Consider the following 18,239-nt stretch of genomic DNA (forward strand, 5'->3'; position numbering starts at 1 on the left):
TTCTTTATTAATCATAGAAAGGCTTTCCTCTGTCCCTAGATCACTGATGACGGCACAGTCAGTCCTGCTCCCACATGAGCAGGACTGTGCACACCTTTCTAATTGCTTTGTTGAACTATAACTCATGGGCAATTCACTCACATAAAGCACACAAGTCAGTGGTTTTCCAGATTTTCAAACGTATGTGCAAACCTCACCAAAAGTCAACTTTAAAGCATTTTCATCTCCTTAAGAAAGGCCTTGGGCTGCTGGGACAGCACAGAGGGTAAAAGCACTTGCCACCATGCCTGAAGACCCGAGTTCAGCCTTGGGACTCACACAATGGAAGGAGAGAACCAATTCCCATGAGCTGTCTGCTGACCTACACACTCTTGTGGGGCGCATACACTGCTCCTCCCTCAGAGAGTCACATACACAGAAATTAAGGAAGGGAATGGTTAGGGAGGAGCAGAGCATCCCAGCAGAGTCCTGCAGACATTCAGAATGGAGGCGGGCTTCCTACTCACACTCCTGCAGCTGTCAGAACCCAGCCCGGCACCAGGCTGTGCACCTCCAGCCTGAGCACTATTTTGAGCAACACAGAGCTTCAGTCTCACGGCTATGCTGCAAACTCACTGACCTGTGCCCATTTCTTGTTCCGGCTTTGCATCTGGACTGTGGAGATAGCTGCAAACACTTCATCTGCCGGCAGGTCCTCAGGCAGCCTGGTCAGAAACTGGGCACTGTGGATGAAGTCCATCCTGGTCAGGATATCTTCAAAAAGCTTCAGGATGCCCAGGGCTGTGCGGAAGAGAAATTCCTCTCCATCTCGACAAAATACGTCCCAGATGCGGCAGGCCAAGTCCAAGGGCAGGGACTTACTATACAAGGTGAAAATCCTGGGGAGAGATGGAATTCCAGGTTTGGGATCAAATAAAGCATTGCACAGCACCCTGAGTCCACATCGTTACACACTGTGGAAGACACTGGCCTGCATTCACTTGGAATGTCAATTTACATTTTACACAAAACAGCACTTCAGCATCCATGTGTTATCAAACACCACACAGTTTCTGAATCAGACACTGAATAACTCCTACTATGTGCTAGCTGAGACAGGTGCTGCATACTGGGTCTAGTAAGACCCACTTAGTAAGACATGTGTCTGAGACACACTCAGTAGAGCTTGGAGTCAGCTAGAAAATCAGAACAAAGAGGAGAGTACCATTTTCCTAGTAGGGGTCAGCAAAGCAACAAGGTATCAATTTTTCTGTTGTCATTGTTGGGTTTTTGAGAAAGAATCAAGTTACACAGCAGACTAGGCTGGACTAGAACTCACTATTCTCCTGTTACAACCTCTGAGTGATGGGATTCCAGGTGTATGCCACTGTGCCTGGATTTCTCAATAAATGTCACTGTAAATGACTAAAAACTGACCTTACACTTTAATAATGCAAACCACCAGATGGAAGATATTCTCTTAAAACTATGACAACTCGGAGCTGTTGAGATGACTTAGTTGGGGGTGGGGTGGGGAAGGACCCGAGTTGGATGCCTAGCAGCAGGAGCAGTGGTAATGTACCTGGCATCTCAGATGGCACAGACCCCAGGGCTTGCTGGCCAGCTTAGGTAGTCTACTTGATGAACTCCAGGCCAATGTGAAATCCTGTCTCTAAAACAAGTTGAATGGCTTCTGAGGATGACCCCTGGAGCTGACCTCTGGCCCACACAGTGTACACACTCAAATACAAGTAGTAATTACAATCTAAAGTGCCTAACAACTATGCTAAGTAACAGCTGTGTCCTGAGGTCAAGCACTTCTAACCTGGACTGTGCCTATGTCACCGGGTGGATCTAGAACATGCACTTTGTTTGGTGGCACACATGCATAACCCCTGTCCTTAGGAGTCCAGGCCAGTCTGAGTTATAAAGCAGCACTCTGTATAAAAGCAACTGAAAATCAAAATGCAGAAATCTATCCACACCTCCCACACACAGGTACCAGTCCACAGACGGGAACCCTGTCTCCGGTCTCCTTAAATACTAATGGGGCCAACGAGAGCAACGAAAACAATTCCCCACACGTTCCCAAACCCATGAAGTGAACTTGACTCTTCTCTCTTTCTCATGTAGCATACAAACCCAAAACTGTCTATGCATGTGGCTCTTCATCAGCTCCTCTAGGTAGGTACGGGCCAGCACTGAAGAGTAAGGCCAGGTCTCCCTGAGGATGGGATGTGTACCCATCCTTTCTGATTTTAAATACATCAGGCCAGACAGCTTTTGTTTTCTCCCAAGATGTATTTTTTAATATTTTAAAGTATGTGTATGTGTGGTTATGTACATATGAGTACAGGTACCTGTGGAGGCCAGAGGCATCGGGTCCCCGTGGAGCTGGAGTTATAAGTGATTGTGAACCACCTGATGTGGGTGCTGGGAACCAAACTTGGGTCCTCTGGAAGAGTAGAACATGCTCTTAACCACTGAGCCATCTCTCCAGCCCCTTGGGCCTCTTTAAAAAGAACAAAGTAGACCAAGGATGGCCTCAAACTTGTCATCCTCCTGTGTCAGGTCTCAGAGTCCTAGGCCATAAATACTTTCTTGAAGCCTGCTATATGCAAGTTGCTACTCACTGGCAATAAAGATACAAAGCACTGGACAGACAGACAACTTGGAACAGAAGGAACAGACAGATGGGGTTTAAGGATCATCAGGAGGCTATGCACTAAGCATGCACAGAGAGCTGAATGCATGCGGATGCTCTCCTTCAGCTGATCAGGAATGCACTGCTGAGGAGAGATACTTCTATCCACCCTGAAGAGGAAGCTGGTGGCCAGAGAGGAGCTCCAGGGATGCTCCCCACACCCATGACAGAGCTCATGACAACTCAACTGTGAGGCTAGCATGATGACAGATCGTGCCAGTGGATGAGGAAACAGGTACTGGAGAAAAGGCTGTCTGGGAAGAACAAGGGTTCAGAATGGGCAGGGCAGGGCAGGCTGTTCTATAGGTGTTGGAATTTCTCCTGAGTGACCTGGCAGAGTCTGAGGCAGCAGTATGCGGACAGCTCCTGGAGAGATGCAGGCTGGTCTTGAATTTGAACATGGAGCAGAGAGGGAGCAGGGGAGTTGGCGTAGTTCAGGTATGACCTGGGCAGTTGTGGGGAAGCAAAGAAGAAACCCAAGACTTCAGGTCACCAGCTAAGCCACCCAAAGAATGAAACTGTCATTTTATAATCTGAGTTTGAGACATGTTATATGATGAAGGATGGACATTCAAGTGATACATGAACTGACTAGCAGCTCAAAGGAAAGTCCTGTGCCGGTAACATAGCTGTGCAAACAGTCTGTGGAGAAAGCACCAAGCCAAGAAAAGACCACCAGGATCAGAAAATGAAGGTTACCAAACTGCTCCCAGCCTACACCACACATACAAAAGTCTCCTTGACCTCACTGTTTGCACCTACCACTTGTTCTGTAGGAGAGCGCAATGATTAAGGCGTAGATTATCACATCACCTCTGTGTGTGTGTGTGTGTGTGTGTGTGTGTGTGTATGTGTGTGTGTGTGCGCGCGCGCACGCGCCTTTAAAGAAAGTCTTTCTTGGTTCATACCTCCCCAACTAAGTCTCAGCCATGGTGACTTCCTTGGGAGGCTGTTTCTGACACTAGGAGTCAGAAAAGGGTAGGTGACTCTTCCTGTTTGCTTGTTGTTTTGTTTGGAGGCATTTTGCTTTGTCTTGTTTGTGCTTAAATACAGACATCTGCTTTCCACACAATTTGGTGTCTTCATAGGATTAAGGTGTAAGCTGGGATGTGCAGTTCTTCTGAGGCCTTCTACCTGCCTGCCCCTCCCTGTGTCTTCACATGGTCATAACCAAGTGTTTCTTGTCAATGTTCACATTGTACCTCATGTATCCCTTCCCTATCTGCCATTCAAAGCAGCCGTAGTTTTCTCAGAGACAGTACAGTGCTGGCACCAGGGGATCTGTCATTATTGAGTTATTTCTCTGTAGCCTTGCATCCCTTTAGGGCTTTGCAGATTCCAGCAGACATTAAAAGTGCCTCTGCTTACGTCAGAGGCCATCTACAGCCATCAAATCATGAGCTCCCTCTCTGTCCTCTGCTCTGGACTGCAAGTGCTCCTCAGGCTCAGACTGTCAGTGCTCAGCAGCTCCTTCAGATTCCCCTCTCCCAGCTCAGACACTTGGAGGTGGCGTCCCCATTCTCTTCTCTATCTTTTAGTGCCAGGAATCTGCACACGTTTAGCTAGATTTCAAACCACATTCAGACTCAAGAGTCACTGAAAAGGAGCCGGGCCGAAACTTCACAGACTAGTGAGCTACTTGGCTCAGCCACAGGCCAGGAGTTGATGCCAGATGGCCCTTGTCCTACAGAACTGGATGGAGTGGGAGGGCTGATGTATGCACATAGCCTTTCCCTGATCTCGGGGCCCAAATTAACATCCTCTCTCTGACTTAAGGCTCCATTCTGCTCCGGGTTGGTGACTATGCACAGAAGTAGGGTGGACAGTAAAGTCTCTTGACCTTCCCAAGACCCTCTGGTGCTCTTTTTTTTTTTTTTTTTTTTTTTTTTTTTGGTTTTTCGAGACAGGGTTTCTCTGTATAGCTCTGGCTGTCCTGGAACTCACTTGGTAGACCAGGCTGGCCTCGAACTCAGAAATCCGCCTGCCTCTGCCTCCCGAGTGCTGGGATTAAAGGCCTGCGCCACCAGGCCCGGCCCCTCTGGTGCTCTTACCACAGCGAGAAGACAGAAATCAAGAAGAACTCTTCCTTTGCTCCCTCCCCAGGCCACTGCAAACCCTGACCTACCTACTGAGCAAGGCACCTTGAGGGCTGAGTCCACTACTGCAGAGCAAGGCATTTCTGTGCTGCTGTGCCAGTGCATGGGCTTTCAAGATAGCAACACCAGAGCTGTGAGCATTCATTTCTCTAAAATACATATGGGTAGAAGAAATAATCTTTCCTGTTGAGCCTTTGCAACTTAGAGAAATATTTTTATATAGCCATGTCCATCCCAGTCACTTATCTGAGCTTGTATTAGGTTAGCTAGGAAAAGACCTAAAGGCCCAGGGAGAAGTATGGAGGGAGTGCAGGCCCCTTCCACGCCAGCTGTACCTCGAGTCCTCCTTGCAGAGACACTGGCTACACGTGAGGCTGCAAACAGTGACCTGGGAGCACCCTTGTGCTTGGAGCATGCCTCCTTACTACAACCTAAAAAGAGGCAGTCTCACCTCTACTCTGCAAAGGATGACACTGAAAACAGAGGGCATGGTAGGAAACCTGATCACAGATTAGGGTGGAGGAAATGTCACCTAGCTACCATGTCCTCAGAGAAACTATGGCTGAAGACTTAGACCTACAGGCCCTGGCACCAACTTTTAGCTTTGTGCAACTTCCTCAACCTGACTGATTTATAGAAATGAGCCTTTCACCCAGCACTGGGTTCAGAAGCACCCTCAGCTGTTACCCTACCCAAGTTCTCCATATTTCTAAGAAAGTTAAGAACCGGAACAACAGGGTTGCTGGTTGAGAACTCTTGGGCCTGAGGCAGCCAACTCCCAGTATAGACCTGCATGCAGGCAAAGCCAAGGACAGCTAGATTCGGTTCAAATTCAGGCAGAGTCCAGAAACACTCCTGGTCTTAAGAGCAGTCAGAGAACCATTTTCTGCCTGAGGATTCAGCAGAATCCTCTCTGATCCAACACTAGGAGTGACGGTAAGGCCTGACCTCACAAGGGCTGCATGCCAGTACTGCTCCGGTTGCTACTACCTTCTACCACACTCAATGTCCTAGTTAGCCAGCACATTTCCAGAGCGTGCTGGAGTGTGTTCATTTCTCTCTCTCTCCCTCCTCTCCTCCCTCTCCTCCCCTCTTTCCCCTCCCCTCCCCTCCCTCTCTGACTTAAGGTTCCATCCTGCTCCCAGTCAGTGACTGTGTGGGTGGAGTCCCTTCACCTTACCAAGGCCTTCTGGTGCTCTTACCACAGCGAGAGAGAGAGAGAGAGAGAGAGAGAGAGAGAGACAGAGACAGAGACAGAGACAGAGACACAAAGAGAGAGAGACAGAGAGAGACCGAGAGAGAGAGACAGAGACAGAGACAGACTGTGGTTTCTACTCCCAAGGCGTTGCAGGACAGATCCACAGCCCAGACACTAAGACACATGAATGAACTTTGAACAAAATACAATGGAAACCCAAATCACTGACAGTCACTTCCTAGGACCTGCCCAAGGAGAAAATTCACAGATGACAGCTCTTCATTTCAAGGTGTCATCATCTATGGAACACTTTGCTAGGTCTTTTGATTAGTTTAAGATTATAGTTATAAAACCAACTCAGATCCCCAAATAACTCTGCCACTAGACACAAGAGAGAAATCAGGACACTCAAAAGTCCACAGGAAGTGAAGACAGTTGACAGGCCCTTGCTCTGACCTTCACATCTACAGCAGAGAGGCAGACAGTCTACAGATAAACAAGGGCCCTTCCAGTTTCCTTCATAAAACTCTGTCCTGCAGGGCTAGTAAGGGAGAAGTCTGTGCAGCAGGGCAAGTGGACACATGGCTTTAGGGACCCTTGGAAATAAAAATGTCCTTGTCCAGCCAAGGACTTGAGGCTACAGAGTGAACTATGAGTCTCCAAGAGGAACTGCAAAACATAAGATGCTTTGAGAGCATGGGTGCTGGAGGGGGGAGGGCAGAGCAGCCATGCAGGGGAGGAGGAGCTGGCACAGTTGCTGATCCCTGAGCCCAGATATTCCTCATACATCCTATGTACTATGCAGAGCACAGTGACATGAAGGCAGGCCCAGTAATTTTGAGTGTGGATGTAGTTTGAGGAGGTGACAGGACACACTAAACAGAACACACACTAGAGGGTGACACTGGGTGAAAAAGCTTCAGGGACAAAGCACTGAGTGTTTTTCACATGGCAGCCTCCAGTGAGTAGAACTTGCTCTTACCATCAGCACCCACTGAGAGCCAACAGGGCTTTCTGCAGATGACTAGTAGAGTAAGGACAACAGAGGGCACTCCCTGAACTTGGTTCAACTTTAGCACAGCATTCCCAGAGCCTTCCTGTGGGCCTAGCCCAGCATGGGGACTGCATACACAGTGGGTATCCTACTTGGATCTTATTCCAGAAAGAGAGAGCATGGCATCAGGAACAGGGCACATACTGCAGGCTCTCGGGAAGCACAGTACTCAGAAGGCCTCAGGCCTCAACCACATCATGGCACGAAGGTCTCAGAAGAAAAACCCAGTCAAGGTTCCTTTCCTTGTGGACACCCTAGACCCACGGTCTTGAAGGCTGGGACAGGAGCAAACAGAGCTGCCCTTTAGGCCATGACTTTCAGGACACAGCCATCATCGTCAGTGACAGTGGACCATGATCCACAGAACAGAACATTTCAGAACCCTGTCCACGTTGTCATGGTGGTTCTGATTCACGGAGCCTCTGTCTCAGCACACACAAGTTAATGTTCTACTGTCACCCTTTAGTGTCCTGTCATGGAGCATTTTGTAAGCCACAGTTAGAAAGATATCTGAACCCCCAACCTAGACTCTAAGGCTCCTGTGCAAGGCTTCTCTAAGGCCAGGTAGCTATCTAGGCTCTGGCTGTGTGGAGGGTCTGCCTCTCAGTGATGCTTGCTCTCTGCTCTAAGTCAGGAAGATTCACAGTCTCAGGGGTGAGGGTCAAATATAGATAAATTAGGACGGCAAGAAGCCACCTGTGCACTCAAAATGTTCATAGAGAGGGGGAAACCATCTGTAAAACAAGGGTATCCTTTTAAAAGGGCACCCCAAACATTTATATGTAGGACTGGCAGATGGGACAGCAGAGTATCCTAAATGGAAGCCAATCCAAGCCTGGTGTTTAAATTCTACAGCAACATCAGCTCCAGTGGCTTCTGCTGCAAGTGCAGCCACCAAACCCACATACATTAAGTCGAATCCAGACCAGTCTTCAGGTTAAGGCAGGAGCCACACAATGGATAGCTGACACTCATTCCCAAGGATGTAGGCAGGTATGCTCTATCAAGTGGTTTGGCCTACACTTTGTCAGTATTTAGAATTATCTTCTAGAAGTTCTCTTGCCCACTGAAGAAAAAAATGAGAAGAAACCCAAACTAGCCAGCACTCTGTCCAGAGTAGCTAACAAGCTCATTTTACCTCTCTGAGTTAGTGTTGTGGTCCAGATGGCCCTTCTGGCCAAGTAACATCTCCCCCCCAAAGAACCCCTTTTCCAAGACAGAGTAGTCACCCTGAAAATGATCATGGTCTCTACTGGAGCAGAGCATGGTGCAGTATGTTATGCCCGGCCTGCGACACAGGGTCACTGAGGCACATTATTCCACCACATGACAACTGTCCTCTGAAGCACTCAGGTCCAGGCCTGCTGTCACCTGGCCCTCAACCTGGTACCCTTGAGGATGACACAACTACTTCTCTACAAAGACTTAGCTGACCTACTGCTTAAGCTCATAATCCTGAAGCCCCCTACTTACAGCTCTTAGGAAACTTCTATCTCCGTCTTCCAGAGGCCCCTCAAAATTCTCATGCTCAAAGTCAAATCTGGTCCCTCTGTGTTTCAGCTATCAGCCGCTGACACCAGCAATCCCTCCTCAGCACCACCATCAGCAACCTCATCAGCACCACGATCCCCTGGCAAGTCCACAACACATCCTAAAACCTGCCAATGACTCCTCTCCCTAATTCCCACCACCCTGCTTTCCTTCACTAAGCTCTCGCCCGGGAACTCCTGCCTCCCAAGTTGCTTCAACCTGACTTAGACAACAAGCACAAACTGCCCCATGTCCTACGGCCCACAGCTTGGCCTCTGAGACCCAGATGTTCTGGCTTCCCAAACCCCCACCCCTATCCTTAGCCTTCTGCAATGGTCCCCAACACCATCAGCCTAGCTGCTATGCTATTCTGAGGCCCCACATGTGGTTCCTCACACCTCCCTGAGCCTACATTGAGGTCCATTGCCTCCTCTCTCTCAGTCTCTGCAGCTGGGCAGTATCTGAAGCTGAGGCCCACATGCTGCTTCTCCCTACCACACTTACTCAAGCCCCCATATTACATGGTGGACTTCTAGTAAAAGGTCTGGTACAGACTTGCTGCCCAGAGACATCTTATTTAATGGATTGGCAATGGTGCTTTAAGAACTGATAGGTCTCCTGCCGGGCGGTGGTGACGCATGCCTTTAATCCCAGCACTTGGGAGGCAGAGGCAGGCAGATTTCTGAGTTCGAGGCCAGCCTGGTCTACAGAGTGAGTTCCAGGACAGCCAGGGCTACACAGAGAAACACTGTCTCGAAAAAAATCAAAAAAAGAAAAAGAAAAAAAAAAAAAAAAAAGAACTGATAGGTCTAAGACTGAGCGAGTCAGGGCCAGTCAAGTCCTGGAGAATACACAATAGGTGTTCAAAGCAGAGGGGCACTGGGAAGCAGGAGAAGGAAACTCAGGTGAGTCCTCCAAGAAGCTGGCAGTGACAACAGGAAGCAAGCAGGGACGAGAAGTACTCTGGAAACCAGAAAAGCCGAGTCTTACCAATCGATTAGGTAGATGTCTGCGGTTAAGTTGTTTTTCTTGAAATGCGCAAACAGTTTCGGCAAGTTTTCTTCAAAGAACACCTCAAATGCAGCAAAGTAAGTCAGCATCTAGGAGACAATGTTAGGCACACGAGTAAACTAGTCGTCAGTTAGACAATGTTAGGCACACTAGTAAACTAGTCGTCAACTAGACAATGTTAGGCACATGAGTAAACTAGTCGTCAGCATGATTTTCTAATCCACAAGAGTCAAGAGCTCTGCACACTCAGAATATAATAACTGCTATCCAGGTAACATGCAGATAAGTATAACTCTGCCTCTCAGCTTCCCAGGGCAGCTCTGTCCACATCCCATCATTTCTTCAAGTTACAGGGGAAGACACTAAAACCCACAGCAGGTGCTTAACTTGCCACAGGGGGCAAAGTACCAGTCAGGGTAGAGCTGGGACTTGAACCACACCCTGGAATGCATGAAAGCCACAGGAGTGCTGTGTGGGATGGCTTGGAAAGCCTGCTGCCTAGGGAGAGCGCCTCCAGAGGGAGAGACAGATGAGACCAGAGTCTGAGGGAAGAACAACACAGCTCCAGCTTAAATAAGCAGGCCTTGACCACTGTGAAGAAAGACCACCCAAGGAGAAAGCAGAAACAGGCTAGGCTCCTACAAGCTTTGTAAGAAAAGCAAGAAAGCAGGGTCAGGGGAGAGACAGCATGAAGCAACCAACATAAAGAAGAGCTCCTTCTGGGTGGGCGCAGCCACTCGGGAGGGTGGGGTGATGGGAGTGGGGGGCTGCTCTACAGATCGTCCACCAGGGGCAGAGGCGGGGCCCAGCCCTGACTTTTTACTCATTTTCCTGACAGGACTACACTGTGGAGCGCAGGGACAGGAGGCAACGTCTAGAGATACTTGTGTGTAGAGGCCTCCCTCCATCTGAGCAGGAAAGCCCACAGCAGTCGCCTAGCCTGAAGGTTGCCAGTGCTGCCCAGAGCAAAGGTCCCACTCAGCAGAACCTGCTGCTTCTCCCTCTCTTCAGTCTGTAGTCAAGAGAGAAAGCTCAAACTGGCCGAAGCAGTATCATCTGACTCTATAGAGAATGGGAAAGTTAAGAGTCTGGTGCAATGACACACACCTATAGCTCTGGCAGTCAGGAGCCTGAGATGGCGGGCTTCTGCATTCAAGGCCCGCTGGCTTATCAGATAAGACCTTGTTCCAAAACCAAACAAACAAATTAAATTGATAGCCAGGACTAATGCAGACAGTAAGTCAGCAGTAAGTTAGCAGCAATAAGCTATTCGGGGTGTGAATCTCTCCTAAAGACTCTTTTTCTTAGAAAGTTTTCATCTGCTTGTGAAAGGAATTCCTGTAACTATTCAGTTAAGAGAACGTAAAGCACAGAAACACTGCAAGCCAGGCCTTGGGTGCGCCCTGTATCCCACAAGTTGGGAGGCAGTAGCAGGGGACCAGGAGTTTGAAGCCAGCCTGGGCTACACAGTAAGACCTGGCCTCAAAATATTGAACAATATTTGGACAAAACTATGATAAAAACTCTAATTCATGAAGACCCTGTTGATAAGTGATGGTGGTCATGAGATTAATTCCCTACGGTGACACAGAGGGACTGCAGCCCTAGGTGTCTTTCCCACTCCTCGCACAGCAGTGTGACACAGCTGCACTGGGGTCTTGGCAGGTACACTTACCACCCCATTTCCCCTTACCCCATTTTAAACCCTTCTAATATTTACAACTATAAATACTTATGTAATAACAATCTCTCTATATAATGCTTTCTTCACAATTATGACTTTTCTCAGAACCAATTCTTATAAAAACTTTGTACCAAAGCCATTCTCAGCTATAGAAATAGAATACCAAATAATCTTCCTGTAGGGCCATAGCTGACACTCCCCTAACAGCCAGAGTGAGCAGCAGCTTCAGAACAGGGTCATTTGAGGAAGAAGTGCCCAGTTGATGTGAATCATCAGAGAGTTGGGGTCTGGACAGACGAGTGGTAAGGACCAGGAATTCAAAGCAACTCCAACTTAGAAGCTGATGGATTAGTGAGTTTTCTCACAGAAAGAACAAGGTTTGGGACCTGAAGTGGATTCAAACCTTAGTTCTCCCACGTACCAGATATGTCTTGGACAAGCTACTTCTCTCCTCGGTCTGTCCCCGCATCTGAACTATGCAAAGGACTCAGCTGTGAAGTTTGTGGGGGAGGTTCTTAAAGGCCACCAATGGTAAAGGCCATCTATCTGCACAACATACTAAATCACTGCCCTGTTGGAGTACGGGAGCATGGTCAGGAACATACCTTACTCCTGTGTACGCATCTCACTGTGACAGTGAGCAGCAGCGTACATCAGCCCCCGGCCCTCTATTCAACAGAGCTGAGAACGCTGCTGTTGTATCTCCCTAACCCACAGAGCCTGGGCTTGCACAGAAGTCACCTTCCACCCTCATAAAGAGTACAGTGTTTCAGACACTCTCTCCAGGAGAATGCATTAATCAGTGCATGCGAGAGGTGATGGCCCGTATGTTTCCACTCTTAAGTTCAAGTGATGATCCCCTCATTATAAACAGCCCATTAGAAAGGGAATATGCATTTCCTGCCTTGAAAAGACAGAATGGTTGGCTAGTTCTTGCTGCATAAAGACACGGTACTAGGATATACAAAGAGCATACTCACAAGGCCATGGTCCACTCGGAAAAACGCCATTTGACAGGGTTTATTCAAAAGATTAGAAAAAGCAATAAAGGCATCTGCAGTATCGAGGTTCAAGATCAACACTGCAGCTATAAAGGACATGCCCTGAACCTGAGGAAGGAGAGAAAGGTGATGTTAACTAATGTGGCCAAAAGGTCAGAGCAGCTCTTATTTATCATGAGGAACCAAACACCTTCTCACTAAAAAGGCCCACACACCTACCCTTCCACCACCTAAATAAACCCATCAGACCAGACCCACCCTCCACAGAGCCACAGCTCTGGTCATTACCACCTGCTTCCCTTTCATCCCCTACCCTCTCCTAATGGAAAACCATAAGCCAATCCCACTGTAGGCCTTTGGCATCTGAAATATTGCCCTCTGGTATGTGCCATGCTGGCTGTGGTGCTGTGGTCACACATATGAATTTATCAGGCTTAAGACCATGCACACATACACATCTGTTAAATCACGGGAATAGCGACAGCACACTTTAGAAAAATGGTTAATGGTAAAGCCTCTTCTATCTAATGTCAGGGGTAAATCACGTGCAAAAAGCGACCATCACATCTAGTTAAATTTGCGATGCATGCCACAGAGCAGCTGCATCAGCCCAGCTTGTCCAAGGACACTGAACCAACTTACTCATCTCAAGATTTTTCATAGTCCTCAAAAAGCCACAATGACATTCAATGTAAAAGATGGGCAATGTTTTAACTTTCTTTATAGATAATAACATCATTAAATAAAACTGGAAAACATCACTTACGTAACCCACATCCGGCCGGTAACAAGTATAAGCGCCCAAAATACTGTGCAACATGTCATGATATGGACCACCCTAAAAGGATTGACACCAAGATCAACACATGCATGAGTACTGTTAGTCTCAGAACTGCATCTAGTAACACTGCTGCTACTTTGCCTACTGTCACCCTGCTGGTCACGCACAAGGGCCTCTGCTGAGCACTATGCTGGCAGCTCTAGATGCATTATGCAATTAATAAATGAGCTAGTAACTCGCTGTTAATGGAGAAGTCTGCAACTCTCTCTATGAAGCCTCTCTACAAAAGCTGAAGGGTCAGCTGTGCACAGACCCTTGAGAAATACCCTGCCTTTGCCCCTGTTATAAAGGCATGCTCCATTCAAGTTCAGTAGGTAAGTCAGGTGGCCAGGACTCCTCAGAGCAAGTGACAAGGCTGTTGAGACTCAGCCTTGTGCCCACAACAAGTATGATCCTTCCTGCCTCTCTTTCCTTCCTGTCACTGTTTCCTCTGCATCTTTTTTGAACAGCAGCTTTGGAAAGCATGTTCTAAGTTTTAGCTCCTAGTAGACGACATTTCGTTTCAAGCACTCTCCCGGTGCCCTCCCCACAACCTCCTAAGATCTCCGTTTGCTCTTGTAATTTGTTACAAAACTGTCAGCTTTCTCCACTTAGTTGAACAAGGGGACAAGGCCAGAGCTGCCCCACACTGTTGTTAGTGTGCCGGAGACACTCTAATGGGATTGGCTGGACCCACCTGAAGCTCCTGTCGCCTACCACACAGCCTCAGATAATGCAGGGATAAATATGCTTTCTGGCATATGACTAGGTAGTCTCTCCACAGGTGCCTCTGGGGGCTTACAAAGGAATGACAGGAACCAGATGATCACACTTTTTGTTTGGTTTGGTTTGGTTTGGTTTGGTTGGTTGTTGGTGATAGGGTCTCACTGTATATCCCAAAATAGCCAAAACCCATTAATCCTGACTCAGCCTCGCAAATGCAGGATTTACAACTCCCAGCATAGTCTATTACATTCTCTATTTAAAAAAAAACAAAAAACAAAAATCTTTATCAAAGAAGAGATATTTTCAAAGTACAAAGAACTAAATAAAGAAAATACAGTGAGGTGGGGGAAGGGCCACATGCAGGACTAGGGACAATACAATGGTGGCAGATCCACGAGCTGACCTGAGGGCTAGAGTGACTACAGAGAGGTTTGATGTGATCTGAGACTGAAGAAACTATACTCATCTTTCCTTGGAGAATTTTCCACCTTGTCATTCCATCCCCTCATTATGGTGCCGGCTCCTTTTCCTGAGTGCCCTCGCTTCAACTAGACTCTCAGGTTCCCCCCAGTCTTCACCTTACTGTTTTCTATTCCCAAGATTCTAAAAACCTCTGGGGCCAACTGACCAAATAAGTCTCACTTAAAGGAAGCCTGAGAGAACAACCTACCCCGAAGGGATAAGCGCTTCCACGGCCCCTCTTCTGAGCTCACCCGCTGCTCCCAGGTAAGCACCGAGGGACTGTCCATTTCAACACTTCAGAAGCATAATTCAGGGACCATGTTTCAGGATAAGCCCCCTCAGACCCCAGTAATGCAAAGCTGGGCCCTCAGCCTCTGCAGAGCCTTTATAGGTTCTTAGGGCTCCATGGCACTGAGGTGTGGCCCACAGCACAGTATGGCCTTCAGAAACATGCCGGGAAGCCTGGCCTGTTTTGCTCTGAGGCCTACTTGCCTCCTTGACTCAAATCTCCAGTTTTACCTCTGCTAATGAGAAAGGTTATGAAGTTCCTCTCCAGCAGGCAAGAGACCAGGAACCACAAGCTCGCCCTAAAGACTCCCGTGGCCCCAGTTCTGGGCTGTCTCTGGTGAAAATTCTTCAGCCTTTGGTGGACCTCACTGTCATTTAGCTTCAAATATAGTCCAGGATAATTTACAGTCAGTATAGCACCAATGGCTTCCCTCTGTGCGTCAAGGACTATGAACAACCCTGTCAGGCTGTGGAGGTCATCCCTAGCCACAGATGAACAGAGGCCAAAGTCAGCCCCTTTGTAAAGCAGCTGCCTAACCCCCTTCAGAGCTACAGGAAGCCCCACTGAGGTGGGAAGGCCCAAGTATTCCGGAAGCAGAAGGCCTCCAAGATGACCAGGATGTGGGCTGCAAGGTATGGGCTGAGGTCTACAAAAGCCGGCTAGGAGGAGAAAGACAATCCTTCATAGAGAGAAAGGACTATTCTGAAGACGACTCCCAGCTGAGTCCATGCCTGCCACCAAGCCCGAGCAGTACTCCCAGGGGTTGAACACTAGGCCAAAATTCTGGACAGCTATAGAGCTGTATAGACTTTTCCCCTTGCCTTGACTGCAAGAGCCCTGAAGACTCAATGGAACATTTCCAAATGAACTAAGAGACAGGAAGCCAAGAGAAAATAAAAGCCCCATCAGGTACCACCAGGGTCCTCATCTTCCTCCCCTGATCCAATCCAGAGGCACAGAGGCCAGAGAAATAGTGAGGGAATGCAGGTGGGGAGCAAAGTAGACAAGGGACATCATATGCTCACTGGCAGCTCAAGGTAGCCAATGTCTTAAGCTCTTCCACACCTAGACATGGGGTCCCTGCTCTGTGGAATCACCGAGACAGCACTAACCCTGTCACTGGACTCTACAGACTCCTCTTGACTGCTCCCTCCCCAAGCACCTACAGTTCTCAGACCAGCACTGCCCCGGAAGCTGGCTAGTCCCTGATGCCTGGCCAGGTCATGCTCTGCCTGCTTCTCAGCCACAATCCAGAGTCCTAGAACTCTGCCCTCCACATACTCTGGTCTGGTTGAAGAACAGTCCTCACCAGTGCTGCATTCACTAAACTGAGAACCCCTCTAGGGAGGCTGCAGGAACAACTGTGTCTTCCACACTCATTCTTGCACAGAACTGGGTCCCAACACTTCTGCCTGGCACCTGCTCTCTGCCAGACTACAGTACTTAAACCTAGTGTATGCAGACAGGACTGCTCCCTTCCTCCTGGAGATCACCTGATTCTCCGCCCCTCGAAAGAGGACAGTGCCTTGCTTGTGCTGTCAAGGCTGTCCAGCCCAACATTCACCCCAAGCCTGCCTAAACTCATTGTTCTGAGCCTGTTCATTCTGCAGCCACTTAACCGACTCATTCCAGTTTGTTACACCACCCTTTCCTAGTCAGCCACTGTGTACAAGGCATGTTAACAAACTGGGAACCATGATGTAGGACTGGAGATTCTAACAGGATCAGCAGGCAAGGTGAGTGAAAGGGGGCAGGGCAGCCAGGAGAGGTGAGGAAGGCTGCAGTGGTAATCTACACTGTCTGGACTCTCGAATAAAGCAGTGAGAACAGAGAAGGGAAAGATGGAGAAATATGAAGGAGAGCTGGCGATACTCCTAGCTTACAAGAAAGAGGCTTCAAAGGTCACATTTCCTGACTCAAAAGAACACAAGGCCTTGAGAGAGAACTCTTAAGTCCAACCCCCCTCTCATCGGTGCTCAAAGGCTCTCTGAGGAGAGGCCTTTCTTGATCCACTAACATCCAGATAAGAATCCATCCCCAAATTCATGGCTCATCATCTCAGAAACCCCACCACCTCTGCTCAGTCACCCATCCTGGCTACACCAAGGCTATAAGGCACTCATTTCTGACTCTCCTTTCAGCAGGTCCCTGAAATTACACTGAGGCTCCTACAAAATGGACACAGCTACCTACAGTCCTAAAAACACAAGCACACCAAGGAACTCTGATACCACAACCACCCATAAGCCCTTCTGCACCGCCTGCCAAAGCCAAAGCTCTGGCATGCACACTTTACATAGACCCAATTGCCTTTAAGGCAGAGGTGTGCTCAGGAAGAGCCAGCTACACACATTTTAAGCATCTAGATGCATTGACCCTGACCCAAACCTTATTCCCCCCCAAAGCCTAACTAACCTTTCAAACATGACTACAAATACATGTGCTCAGTATTCATAAAACTTAAGGCACACTTGTGACAAATCCCCACCACTTACTTGCTGGAAAATGCAGAGATTAGGAAATGTTCTAGAAATGTCCAGTTTAATAAGCTCCAGACTGGCCTCTCTGTCTGCTGCTGAAAACCCAGCATCTGTCAAAAAAGCAAAAGTCATGCACGCCTCAGCACAGACATGGGCCATTACCAGGCTCTGAAGCTTTAGAACATGAGACATGGAGAGAAGTGTTTCCCATGTACAGATCAATTACGCCTTGCCTACAGTGTCCACCTTCATAAAGTGTGCATGGCAAGTGCAGAATCTCTCACTCTGGGGATCAAAATGCCTCATGGCATGAGCTGGAACATCATCAGATTATTTTCTAGAATCTAAAAATCAAAATCTAATTTGATATTTGAATGCAGGAGTGAGGAATCATAACAAAGACAGCCTTTCTCCTAAACAATCTCTGGAGAGAATGTTATGTGTTGCCTCAAAATCTTAAAAGCAAAACATACACAATCCAGCAATCCTACTCCTGGCTGTGCAACTAAAGGAAACGGGAGTGGTATCTGCAAAGACCACTGCGTGTCCATGTTCACTTCTGCACTATGCATGGTAGTCAAGAAACTCAACAAGCTACTTGTCTGTCTGCAGGGAAACAGATAAGAAAAGGTAGCAGGTATGGACAGCAGATGGGCTGAGGGGCATTGTGCCAAATAGAAAGATAAGGACTGTGTGACATCATTTGTACACGCAGTGTAAAAAAGTTGAACTCCAAGTAGCAGAAAACAGAACAGGTTTACTAGAGGCAGGGGAGGATGAAGCAGGAAGGAACCGGGGAGATACTGATCAAAAGGTAACAAACTTTCAGATAGGAGGAAATCCCTCAACATGATGGCTTGTAGCTAGTTATACACTGTATCCTTGAAATAGACCACAGGAGCAGAGGTAAAGTACTCTTCCATTAACAAACCCTAAGGAAGGGGTTCAAGTAGGGACACAGATCAGTAACAGATGATGACCTACCATCTAATTTGATATTACTTACCATCAACAACAAACAATGAGGAAAGTAAGTGGTGAGATAGAACAAGAGAGCGATCTATGTGAGGTAATGTGCATTATCTAATATAGATTACCTACATTTATACTTTCATCTTAAATATTGAAATCCCTAAAGTATAAAATCCGGAAAATATAATCCTTAAATTTTTTTTTTTTTTTTTTTTTTTTTTTTTTTTTTTTTT

The 18,239-nt window shown here is 47.8% G+C and overlaps 1 protein-coding gene across 4 annotated transcripts in view; it reads right to left on the minus strand.

Annotated features, from left to right (window-relative positions):
• Tbc1d14 (TBC1 domain family member 14) overlaps nucleotides 1-18,239 on the minus strand; it is a 90,110-nt gene that overhangs the window by 3,685 nt on the left and 68,186 nt on the right. For all 4 annotated transcript variants that reach the window (XM_021210300.1, XM_021210303.2, XM_029545127.1 and 1 more), the window contains 5 exons: nucleotides 17,050-17,144; nucleotides 13,024-13,095; nucleotides 12,237-12,365; nucleotides 9,552-9,661; nucleotides 620-878 (listed from right to left, as the gene is read on the minus strand). In XM_021210300.1, coding sequence (XP_021065959.1) covers nucleotides 620-878; nucleotides 9,552-9,661; nucleotides 12,237-12,365; nucleotides 13,024-13,095; nucleotides 17,050-17,144 — 665 coding nt within the window. The remainder of the gene's footprint in view (nucleotides 1-619; nucleotides 879-9,551; nucleotides 9,662-12,236; nucleotides 12,366-13,023; nucleotides 13,096-17,049; nucleotides 17,145-18,239) is intronic.

Source organism: Mus pahari, chromosome 13 (assembly GCF_900095145.1).
Source record: "Mus pahari chromosome 13, PAHARI_EIJ_v1.1, whole genome shotgun sequence".
In the NCBI taxonomy this organism is placed as follows: domain Eukaryota; kingdom Metazoa; phylum Chordata; class Mammalia; order Rodentia; family Muridae; genus Mus; species Mus pahari.